The sequence below is a fragment of the Nuphar pumila genome, chromosome 11, assembly GCF_984573655.1.
Source record: "Nuphar pumila chromosome 11, dmNupPumi1.hap1.1, whole genome shotgun sequence".
NCBI classification, from domain to species: domain Eukaryota; kingdom Viridiplantae; phylum Streptophyta; class Magnoliopsida; order Nymphaeales; family Nymphaeaceae; genus Nuphar; species Nuphar pumila.
Window position 1 is genome coordinate 115,918,833 of NC_143259.1, and position 12,390 is coordinate 115,931,222.

A 12,390-nucleotide genomic window follows, 5' to 3' on the forward strand; every position below is an offset into this window, starting at 1 on the left:
CCCGGACCTGTCAAGAGGCCAATGAGACTTGGGCCTCTGGGCCAAAAAAAATTTTAGGGGCCCATTTTTAATAGGTATTCCATTTTTAATAAGGACCAAAAACAACAAAAAAATTTTAGGGGCCTCAAAAAAATTGGAGGCGCTGCCCTCGAACTCCTACTATTAATAGGGAGCTCAAAAAATTCCGAGGCGCTGCCCTCAAGCTCCTATTATTAATAGGGGGCCTATTTTTAGGGAGCCCATTTTTAATAGGGGCTCAAAAAATTTCGAGGCCCTGTCCCAGAACTCCTGCTATTAATAGGGGGCCCATTTTTTCCCTCTGCCTCAGGCCCCATAAAACACAGGTACGGCCCTGCACTCTCCTATTCTCCAGATTTGGATGTCTAAGTGGGCCTAAACCGGGTAAAAACCCGCCTCGCTTGCTCATCGAGTACATTAGGGTAAAATCCCTAGCCCCCCCTTGCCCACCAGGGAGTACATCCAACTTTGACATCATGACAAAGGTTGCAAGTCAGTGTGTATCGAACTCATGATGTTGTGTCAAGTTGGTGATATTCACAAGTTCCTCGCATCCCTTTGGGACGTGTTTTGCTGTCCCAGAGTGTCCTGCCCTCCCCTCCATATAGGATAGGTTAAGACCGGACACGACACCTTAAAAAAAAAAAAAAACTAAAACTAAAACACATCCTAAGGTGTCCTTGGACCTTGTTTACGGCTGTCCACAGACACATGGTGTCCTTGTCCTCCCGTCACCCAATGGGAGATTTTCCCTACGCATGAGAGAGAAATTGGAGCAAAGTGTGAATCCGTTTTGCCAAGAAAGTTTGTTTGCATTTATTACGTGGGCTCCACCGCTCCACTACATATTTCTCTAGCTAGAAGATTATCGTTTTACTCAACTTAGGAAAGAGGCCCTCTTTCCTAAAGAAAAAAAAGGGTATATTTCATAGGAAAGATCATGAAACAAGACATAAGTTTCAACATCGTGAGCCGAAATCGATTTCATTGACCAAGCCAGCATCTTCTTTCTTTAGAGAACACCATCAATACACGTTTTTTCTTAGACAGAGAAGCACAAATAGCTAAAGGAGAACCATCTTCAACAAATTAACCCTCCTAGCTAGCTAGCTGCAAGGTTTAAGAAAAGGAGTCTCCTGTGGTCATGCTTCATTCTTTCATTACAGGAGGTTAGAAAATGATCAAAACAAGATCAACCATTTTCAGTTTATGGGTAAGAATTCCATTACTCTGCTTGATTCTCTCATGCTCGTTTTCCCAACTCTACGCTGCATCGTGCTCCATAGTCCCAGGACAAGTCCTAAGAGGTAGCCAGACCATACTATCAGATAACAAGAATTTCATCTTGGGGTTCTTCGATGCTAGCTCAGAAAATCGATACTTGGGAATATGGCATGTTGAGAACTCGGTGCAAAAAGTAATATGGGTGGCCAACAAAGGATACCCACTTGTGGGAAATGATTCTAGTGGAGTTTTCAAGTTTTCCAACGACGGAAACCTGGTGATTTTGGATGGAAAAGGGCGGACTCAGTGGTCTACTAATTCATCTTCATCGTCTTCGACCAAGAACCAGATTGCAGTGCTCTTGAATTCAGGGAACTTGGTGTTGAGCGATGGGAATGGGAGAATTGTATGGCAGAGCTTTGATCAACCTCCAGACCTTGTGGGCTTGCGTCGGTTCTCTAATGGCGGTCTGCATGTTTCTCTTCGTTTGCAGGACTCAACTCACATAGGTATGTATGACGTCTTTCATAGTTAATCTGCAAGATTAAGTTTTCATACTGTAAATATGGGTTAAAGTTTGCTGCAATTGTTTGCAGGTACAAACGACTTTAGCAAACTATTTTTTTTTTTTTGGTCCAAATGACCTCATGGATGTGATCTACATGCTGTTTTTAGTAAGAACTGGCTTTTGAATTGCAGGAATCCAATTTGTGTATATATGTCTTTCCAACGATGCAAAAATCAATTGTTGTAAAAGGCACCTGTTTTTCCCAACTCAAAAAAACATTTCTATTTTGTATAGTTTTTACTAAATTTTGTATACAAAAAGATAAATTCAAGTCCAACATGATATCTAGACGGCTTGCAGTTTATTTCCACCTCTAATTTTCAACGTCTGTATATTACCAAAACCATGTTAGGTATAAATAATTAAATACCATAATCCGGTTAGGTACTAAGTAGACCAATACTTTTTCTTATGGATCCCATTTGAATCTAGTGGCAGCAATTGTCCGTGTCTGGATATGCTGGATCCTTTGACATACCTTAGTGAAAAAACAGGAAAAAGAGCACCATATCCTTGACTAATTTGTTGTTTCTTTTTTGCTTTGCTTCATTTTTTAGGAGATGAGAAGAAAAAGAGGGGTTTCAAGTTCATATTCCCCATCACATTAGCTTGCATTGTGCTGACCATTTGCTTGGGAACATGCATATTCTACTTGTGGAGGCGCAGAGAAAAGCAAAAGGGTATGTTCAATCAAGAATTTTTGTTATTTATTTGACAAAAAATACTCGATGGCTTGGCCAAGGAATGACTTTCAACAAGCAAAGATTACTTTAATCTGACACTAAGAGTTGTCAGTGCACGTCTCCTTTTTTTGTGGAATGGTGCAGGTTCAAAACCCATTGGTGCGTTGAATAATAACCTGAACCCCAGCTTGCCTTTCAAAAAAAAAAAAAAAACTACTCGGCTCCGCTTGTATGGTGCCATATGGACGGGTCCCACCTTAAAGTCATGAACGGTAGTGATTTCAAAACACAAAAAAAATGGGTTTTGTCAAATAACCTTATCATCCATCCTCGGGGGCGGGTGGCTCTTGTCCCCCACGAAAGTACACCCTAAATTTTAGAGTGATATCCTTGACCATGTGTTCATTGTAGCATGTAGGTGTGCAAATGGACCAGACATAATTGGAAATCCGATCTGGGTCTGACATGTTATTTCTGTGCTAATATTCTTAAAGCAAGACCCAAATGTGCATTTGGATTGGATCTTAACATGCCAAATCAATTTTTGGATTTGAATTTGATTTGTATCAGTATTTTGAGTCAGACCTAATTTGGATTTGGGTCAAAATCCAATCTGAACTCATTTTTACATGTAAATGTTTTTAGTCCTATTTTTACCTGAACCACGACCCTATTTGGATCCAGTTACGAATTTGGATCTATTGATTGCATTTCAGATAAATATTCAAAACTGCTATGCATGATCCGACCCGTATCCAATCCATTTGCCTAGATAATTGACTCACTACTGTTTGCAACCAGCACAAGGCTCTGTGCTACAATTACTGCCTGCATCTAAAATTAAGGCTGCAAAATAGTTGAACCATAATTGAATCCAGGCTGCCGGCCTGCAATTCCAGACAGAATCATCATAGTCTGGCTGGATCCTAGGTATCCATATCTGGATAGGAGTTCAGTTCCAACTTGGCATGGCCTGGATCGAATATAATATTTTATCTTCTGCTTTTCATGTATCAAAAATATCTCATTAACATAAAATCCAGGGTTTAACTTTGTTACGAATGGTATTATTTTAAAAAGTTTCACTCTTTGAGGGATCTAGACCAAATTACCAAAATAATAAGAAAAGTAAGAAAGGTAGTGTTGGTGGACATCACTTCGATCCGACCTGATCCAGTTCAAATAAGCCTATTGCATCTACTAGGACAACATGAGTTCAGTCTAACCAGTTCACTTGGTTTTGTATCCGAAGTATTGAGACTATCTATATTCTATAGTTGCATACAGGGTCTCTGGTTTGGATGCAATTAATACTTGGTATATAAGAAGTTAATTATGAGGCTCCAAAGGGGTTAGCTTAGTCGGAGAGGGCCTTGGCTGCCAAACCGCCAGTCGGGGTTCGACTTCTGCCGGCGCTACTCCCCTTGCGGTAGCTAATGCCCAGCAATCGGCCCTGGGGGCGAGGGTCCTGGCCATTTACCCTCTGTAGGATCGAGCTGCGATCTACCTGCTACCTGGTCTGAGTTTCTCCGTCTAATAAATGAAAAAAGAAGTTAATTATGAGATTATCTTTTTGAATGAAAAGAACTTAATCACGAGATTAGCAGCCACACTTCATTACACAACAGAGCCCAGCACAGTTAAGTCTGTGTGCGTGCATGTGTATGTGTGCACAAGTGCGGAGCAGCGATTAAATACTAGGTGAAGTCATTCTTAATTTTGACAATGCATTATGCGTGTTCCAATTCCTCTTTTAAACATATGAAATGCATATCATTGTTAGAAACTAATTTTCTTGTATAAAAAAAAATTAGGGATACCTCAAGCAGCTAATGAAGTTAAGTATGGAAAGTGTGGAAAACATGAGAAACTCCCCAACCTGCGAATTTTCCAATTTGAAGAAGTGGCTGCAGCAACCAACGGTTTTTCATCTGCAAATAAGCTTGGTAAAGGTGGATTTGGAGTGGTTTACAAGGTAAGGGGTCTCATTTTCATACTTATATTATTTTTTTTTTGAAACATTTTTTTCATTTTCTTTTGGACATTTCAAAGGAAAAAACCCTAACAGTGACTGCACATTAGCTGCCTCTGGTTGTTAAAACCCTTGAAGTCTCCCCTGTCCACTGGGGAGTATACCCAGCTTCGAGCTTGCGGCAAAGGATGCCACCTATGGATTTTGAACTTGTGATGTCTTGTCAACATGGTGACATTCACAGAGTTATATTCATACTTGAACATATTAAAAGTAACAACTTTGGAAGCATACCTAAAGCAACAATTCTATGACCATTGGTTTTATTACTCATAAATTTACAATTTTGTGTGAACTAGAAAAATTAAACTTGTTTATATCCTTAGGGCAAGCTACCGGATGGCCAGGAGGTCGCAGTCAAGAGGCTCTCAAAGAAATCTTGCCAAGGTCTGCAGGAGTTCACTAATGAACTGGATTTGATTGCCGAAGTTCAACACAATAACCTTGTTAAGATTGTTGGTTGCTGCATTCAAGGAGAGGAGAAGATATTGCTCTACGAGTACATGCCTAACAGAAGCTTGGACACACATCTCTTTGGTCTGGCTCTAGCCTTTTACTTTATTCAGCACTTCATGTGGTTTTCTTTGGACATGGAAATTCATGTTTGCTTTCCTCATATCACCTATTCATTTATGAGAAGAAGCTGATTGGGGAGAGGCAACTTATATGTCCAGAAATACTGGGATATGTTGAAATATCACATTCTCCTTCATAATGCAATATCCCAACTTATCCTGGTTTTCTAGATATAGGGACTGATCATCCATCATGATCGTCACAATCCCTTGTTCCCCATCTACATGGGATCAGCTATATATGTACCTGTGACAAAGAGATTAGAACTCATCTTTAAGAAGCAACTGTCTGCATGTATAGAGTTAACTTATATTGTTTTAAGGTGATCAGATCCGATCAAATGCGTAAAAATGGACTGGGAAAAGCGATTCAGAATCGTAATGGGAATCGCTCGTGGGCTTCTTTATCTTCATTGCGAATCACGGCCGAAAATAATTCACCGAGATCTGAAAGCCAGCAATGTCCTGCTGGATGCTGAGATGAACCCCAAGATTTCAGATTTTGGCATGGCGAAGATTTTCACAGGAGACCAGTTGCAAGCTAATTCTACAAGAATAGTTGGGACTTAGTAAGTGCAAAACCTCTCTCTCTCTCTCGTTTTTTTTTTGTGTTAGCGTAGGAGAGGGCCGATCACCGTCCTATGGATGGTAGGCCCTCAGGATACGTGGCATTATGCAGTTGGTTCAGCACTTATGTGGACCCAACCATGCATGCTGGATCAGTCTTCGTGTGTGTGTACTGGATAAGGCTACTGGATCAAGGGTTGGAATTTGGGGCCTTGGGAATGGACTCTGATCCACATCCCAGCTAAGCAAATATGAAATGGATTCATGTCCAACATGGATCCATCTAAATTTCCCAATACATGAGAAAAACTATTAAAAGAAAGCACAATCCGATTCAAGGGGTTAGCCTACAAAGTACGGAATAAATGCGGCTCATGACCCATCTCAGTTTAACCTGGAACGAGCTATTCAAGAAACTCTGGACATGAGCTCCTCTTCCAATGGATGCCAATGAATCAGATTTTATCCGATATCCCTACCAAATTCGATTCTGTTTAGTTGTATTTGGTAAGCCAAAACCATACACAATTAAAAATTGAGTGCGGATATGGTTTTGATTTTTTGCTACCGAGTCTGACAAAATATCCGAATTTATCGGACATCTGAATCTGTTTACATGTAAAAAAAACAGATCATTTATGAACTTTTCACCATCCAAATTCTGAATTCGAATTGGTTTAGCCAACATCCTATCAGTCGACCATGGTGTTGATCACATCGGATCTGAATCCGAACCGTTTATATCTCTACCTCTTTGTTTCTTGTTTAGGTAAGTCGGAGAAATGTGTGTTTCTACAATTTCTGATCCTCTTCTTTCATGTTTGCATATGAAACAGTGGATACATGTCTCCAGAGTATGCCAAGGAGGGTCTGTTCTCAGAGAAGTCTGATGTGTACAGTTTTGGAGTCTTACTGATTGAGATTGTAACTGGAAAAAAGAACTCCACTTTTACTCAAAGCCAGAACTCATTGGACCTCTTGGGACATGTAAGTATGACTATTCTTCCTTCTCAGAAAAATTGGGTCTATAAATGGGTTTTGTTTCAGATTTTATCCATGTGGGTCCAGATCAAGAATCCACATCATGCCCATCCAACAGGTTATAGGATACGGGCCTGCAACCAGTTTATAGGAACTATTCGTCATAACACTAAAAAACTGCATATTTGTTATCTTTTACCTGGGGATATGATAAACAGGTTTTGGGCATGGTTTGGGATGTAGGCCTTTGTAATTGACATAATCGGATCTGGCCAAATCGAAATCGTCCCCATATACAAAATACTGATAAAAAAAAGTCATAGCTGAGATTGGATCCTATTAGCTATTTAAGCTAATTGGGTCTAAGTTTGCATGTATTCAATTACTTGGTTTTATTTAGATTTAAATTTGCGTTCAGGTTCATATATTTAAAACTCCAAAACAGAGTACTATATATATATATATATATATATATATATATATATATATATATATATATATATATAGAGAGAGAGAGAGAGAGAGAGAGAGAGAGAGAGAGAGAGAGAGAGAGAGAGAGAGAGAGAGGTCCAACTAAAGAGGAAGGTACAAAATCTTCAACCAATGACGATCGGATGGCTCCCCTTATCCAATTCTTGAGCATCTCATTGATCGGACCTCGTATATTTGTTTTTTATAATTTATTTAGTAACAAATATGCTTTACATGAAGATTGTACAGAATATATAGGCATGTTTTCTGAAACCTGAAAAATTGATGGCTCACAATGCATTTTAAACTTTACAATGCAAAGTATTGTGGGCGGTTAATGTTTAGTTCTTTAAAAAATATATCTAAACATCAAAAATTCATAATAAAAAATATGTTGCTCACTAAAATGAATGATTAAAATCCAATAAGAAAAACTTGATGGCTAAAGAAGGATTGAGTATATGGTTACAGATTTTCTGACCGCCAATGGATGGGCATGTGCTGTCCATCACGTGTGCCAAAGTTACAAGACCTTTAGCTATGCTTTAGAAGCGTCACTAAAGACTTTTAGCACAAATCAAAAGTGTTGCTAAAGGTCTTTTTGTCTTTAACTATGCTTTTGTTCTGGTAAACACTCTTTTACATAGCTCAACGTGCATCCAGTAGAAGTAGGCCAGCCGGCTGGTATGCAGCTACCACCCTATATATAGGAGGTGCTAGATGCTAACCCTTTTTTCTAGCTAACCACCAGCTAATCAGGTTTTTAAGGTTTTTTTTTTTCATGATTCAAGTGTCGTTTTCTAGAAAATTGACTATGCCAAATACGTTTGTGAGGTCAGATTTGTAAAAAAAATACCTAAAAAAGCTCTTGCTCTCTCTCTCTCTCTCTCTATATATATATATATATATATATATATATATATAATCACTGAAGAATCAAAGAATAACCATCTAAACAGTGGAGAACTTTTGGACTTGGGCAGGTATGGGAGATGTGGAGTGAAGGCAGAAGCTTGGAGCTGGTGGATCCATCATTTGGAGTATTACAAAACACCTCAGAGGTTCTGAGATGCACTCATCTTGGGCTGTTGTGTGTGCAAGAATGTGCATGCAATCGGCCTTGTATAGAGGATGTCATCTCTATCTTGGAGAATGAATCAAGAGAGCTCCAAGAACCAAAACGGCCTGCATCCTATGTTGGTGACTGTCTGTCAACATCAGATTCATCATTCAGGGGGCTGGCCAGCCACTCGGTGAATGACATCACACTGACCATGGTGGAAGCTCGCTAAGTGCTGGGCCTGTTTGACGAGCACCAACATCTTGGTAGATGTTTATGCCATCTTGCGTATGCATCTTAGTGATCTTCCGCTCCCTCCTGCTGATGCTACCTCTCTTTTGCCGCAATCTGGGCAAGCGGCTCCGGCGTGAGCCCGTTTTATCTGTGAACATTTTGTTGATCTTCATGAGTGGTAATGTTGAATTTCTCTCTCTCTCTCTCTCTCTCTGCTTTTTATAAGGAGCACAACATCTGATTTCGGATCTGTTTGTTTTGATCTGCATTTATTCTTTTTAAGAACAATGCAGGTAAGAAGGAAATCATACTTAATACTTAATTAAAAAAAATAAATGGTGAAAAAAGTAATATTAACATGGTTTATTGGGTTGACCAAGCGGCATCTAGGCAATCAAATGTGGGAGGATAGTCGTTTGGATAGGGGTCTCAACTAGTCAGTAAAAATATGATTTTTTCGAATTAACATTTTGTTGAAAAATTAGAAATGTAATTAGTGTTAGCTTGAAGTTAAATTCGCGTGTAGGATCCGAAATCCTACCACATCGAGGATTCGGGTTTGGTATGAAAGCGAAAATTTCATATCAGACCTGGGTCCGACCTGTAGCAAGTTTTCAATGTAAAAAAGCATAAAAATTTATTTTATTGGGTATGGGCCGAGTCTGGTTTATCTAAACGTAATCATATTCTGGTATGGTTTTTACTATGGTTGGCAACATCAAACCTCAGCGTGAATGCTGTACCAACACCTCCAATCGGATCTGATTACGACCCACCGATTTCTGTCAGACTCTGTGGAGCCATGTGATCTTGGCAGTCAACATGGTGTGCTTGGTTTGTGCAGTAGGGTGTCCCTGTCCACGATTGGATGCGGTTGCCTACTTGGGTTCTATTGTAACATCTGCAATTGTTTACAATTTATTAAATAATAAAAATATGATTTTTTTGAATTAAAATTTGGTGAAAATTATAAATGTAATTAGTGTTAGCTTGAAGTCAAATTCGCGTGTTAAATAGAGACACAATTGAATGTAGTTTGAAATTAAATTTAAAAGTAAAGTTAATTCCAGTCATGAACAATTAATTTTACGTGAATTCGGATTTGTGGTTGGGTTTGGATTGTATAGGTGGGCATGAATATGGATTTGATTTGAATTTTTTAAATAAGTTTGGATCTCAATTGCATATGAAATCCAAAAGAGAATTAATTATAATTAGTTATTGGAATGAAAATTTGCAATAAACTACAAACTATAAAGTTAGGAGTCCAATGGGCTGGACATCCCCCTATGTGGGCCCAACCCAATGGATATCCTATATTTTCAAAAGAAAAAAAGAATAAGATCTGAAAATTTTATTAAGCTCAAAGTCAAAGAAAATTTGGATTTTTTTTAAAATAAACATGGATATCTAGCCATAGAAACATACTTAGATACTTTTTTCTAAGGTTTGATTTTTTTAAGTAAGAGGTATCCCGAAGGTGGGATGTCCCACCCTAGTGGGCCATCTTTGATGGCTGGATCTCTACATTCCAAATGGTAAAACTTAGAAAAAAAAATGTTTAGTTCCAAAAAAAAAAAAGAAAACTTAAGAATTTAGAGGTAAGGGTCTTTGGAATTTTTAAATAATAAGTTGAATCAAGAGGGGACGTCCCTCTTGATGGACCCTCTAGATTAAGAGGGAGTCCACATAGCATGGACTCCCATATGGGCAACAATGATGGACCATCCCCTACATTGCCAAAAAATGAAAGCAAAAGAAAAAAAAAGGAATTTTTTTTTATCAAAGACCTCCCTAAAAGCCCGAAGTAGATGCTTCAAAAAGGAAATAATAATAGAATGGCAACTGAAAAGGGTAAGTAAGATCTGGAAATTTGGGAGTTTCAAACTTAGTGGGGTTTGGAAACCCCTTAGAACCATTAAAAGAAGGGATCATATGCCCTCCTTGTTTGGACTTTTTTTCCCTCTCCCTTAAGCTTTCTCTCTCTATTTTCTCTCCCTCTCTTTCTCTCTTCTTTTTCATGTGTTGGGAGGAGGTTCCATTGGAGCTTGAAAAACTGATCTGGTAGTGCTACTAAAATAAGGTGGCCAGACCATCGAACCCAGCATTTTCAACATTTCGGTTTCGTCCCTTAATACTGATAATTTTTGAGGTAGGGGGTTCTAAACTCATATGGGTGAATTTAGATCCATATGCATAAGTTTACTTCATGTGAAATACCATTATTGAACCCGTATATCAGTTCTAAGAAAGTTAAGACTGATATTGATTCAAAATTAAATAAACCCCAAGAATTAGTTTTTGGCGAAAAATCTTGGTTTCAGTATGAAAGCAAGGTTTTTCCCAAAAACAGTTTGGGGATACCTAGTGCCCAGATTTGAATGAGTTTCAAACCATAATATAAACCAATATGATCCCAGAAAAAAATTCGGTATCTGAAAAAAATAAATATAAACTTTTATATGGGACGTTTTGGGTATGGGTGCGGCTTGATTTCTTGAAATCAGTATTGAAGTTGTTTAAGGAACTGATCCACTTATGGATTAGTTCCAAACTGCCCTTAGAAACAAGTCAGATCAGTCCTTCAATCAGCTGGGCCTGTTTTTGACAAATCTGTAGAAAAAAATAAGATATATATTTTGATGATTGGATAATCGTATGTGTGTGGGCTGTACTTCTAATACTTGCAAAACCTTTTTGAGGCACTAATCGACTCGTGAGTTAGTATTGGTCAAGGTCTGTTGAGACCCAGATCAATCCCTACCAAGGTTGGGACTGATCGAACTCAGTTGAAGTTCAAAGCAAATAAAAGAAAAGAAAAAACAAAACGTTACCTGAGTGCATTACCGGGTTGGGTATTTTAAGTGGAATATGGTCTTCAGTTGTTTGGCTAATGAAGGGAGGTGTTTTAGGTTGCTGGTTTTCTTTTTTTTTTCAATTTTTTGCAAGATTTTAACTTTTTTATATTTAGCATTTTTTTGTATATATCTGAATATGATACTAGGTATCACACTAATTCATCATTCACAAAAATATGAATAACGTTTCCATCAAGATATATAGTGTTTCTGTTTTTTTAGTAGCATTAATTGCTTTGCTCATGATTTCCATAGTAGTGCAATTCAATTTGGATGAAGTTATTTATAAATTGTAAAGAAGTCAAGCAAATATAAGATGGAAGTGGCAAGCCTTTGTGATCACTATATATATTCTTATTCATAATTGCTGAATAGTTTTTTTGATAGGCTTAACAGTTAATAATTTCACATGCCTTGTGAATGAATCTTGAATTAAAACCATAGTTGATATACACTACATGAAAAATGTTAATTAACGACCAAAGTTTGTGACAAAAATAATTCATCAAAAATTTGCAACAAATTAGCTAGAGAAAACTATCCGTCGTTAAAATTCAGATTATTTACGAAATTAGCGATGAAAAAACTTCCATCGCTAATTAGCGACGAAAAAATTCTATCTCAAGATCCACCACAACTTAGCGACAGATCAGCGACAAATTTTTTTTGTCGCTACTCCGTCGCCAAGTAGCGACAAAATTGTTCTGTCGCTAATTTCTTCCATAAAACCCTAATGCGAGCCCCTTTCTTTCCCTTTCTGTTTCATCCCTCGCCCGTCGACCTCCCTCTTCGACTCAGTCCCCCTCTCACCTCTGCTCCCCTCTCTCTCTCTCTCTCATCATTTTTCTGGCCGGCGAGCCCTGTCTGGCAACCCCCTTCCGACCTCACCCCTTCGGGGTTTCCTGAAACGGCTCCCCCCGAGAGCTTTCAAGTAGTTGCAGGAGGGGACCCAGGTTGCGACCTCCTCTCCCGTTCTCTCTCTCGTTGCTCCCCCTCTGTGATTTTCGATGAGCCGACGACCCCAGCCTGCTCTCCCCGCACTGACCCGGCCCGCGACGATCGTCGACGCCTCCCACAGGTAACCCTCCCGCTTTCCCCCTTGATGTTTTCCCTTGAAAT

At 38.8% G+C, this 12,390-nt stretch overlaps 1 protein-coding gene across 1 annotated transcript; it reads left to right on the forward strand.

The window, feature by feature from the left end:
• The first annotated feature begins 1,087 nt into the window (after positions 1-1,087).
• Positions 1,088-8,613, forward strand: LOC149822994 (putative G-type lectin S-receptor-like serine/threonine-protein kinase At1g61610). Its single transcript, XM_089980470.1, has 7 exons — positions 1,088-1,751; positions 2,368-2,490; positions 4,308-4,468; positions 4,852-5,062; positions 5,432-5,669; positions 6,504-6,654; positions 8,103-8,613. Exons 1-7 carry the CDS (start codon positions 1,196-1,198, stop codon positions 8,409-8,411), a joined length of 1,749 nt encoding a protein of 582 aa, XP_089836596.1. The 5' UTR covers positions 1,088-1,195; the 3' UTR covers positions 8,412-8,613.
• Positions 8,614-12,390: the final 3,777 nt, after the last annotated feature.

Coding starts and splice junctions, on each gene's coding strand:
- LOC149822994 (XM_089980470.1), top strand. CDS start 1,196: ATGATCAAAACAAGATCAACCATTTTCAGTTTATGGGTAAGAATTCCA. Junction 2,491..4,307: donor GCGCAGAGAAAAGCAAAAGG/GTATGTTCAATC, acceptor AAAAAAAATTAG/GGATACCTCAAGCAGCTAAT. Junction 4,469..4,851: donor GATTTGGAGTGGTTTACAAG/GTAAGGGGTCTC, acceptor TTATATCCTTAG/GGCAAGCTACCGGATGGCCA.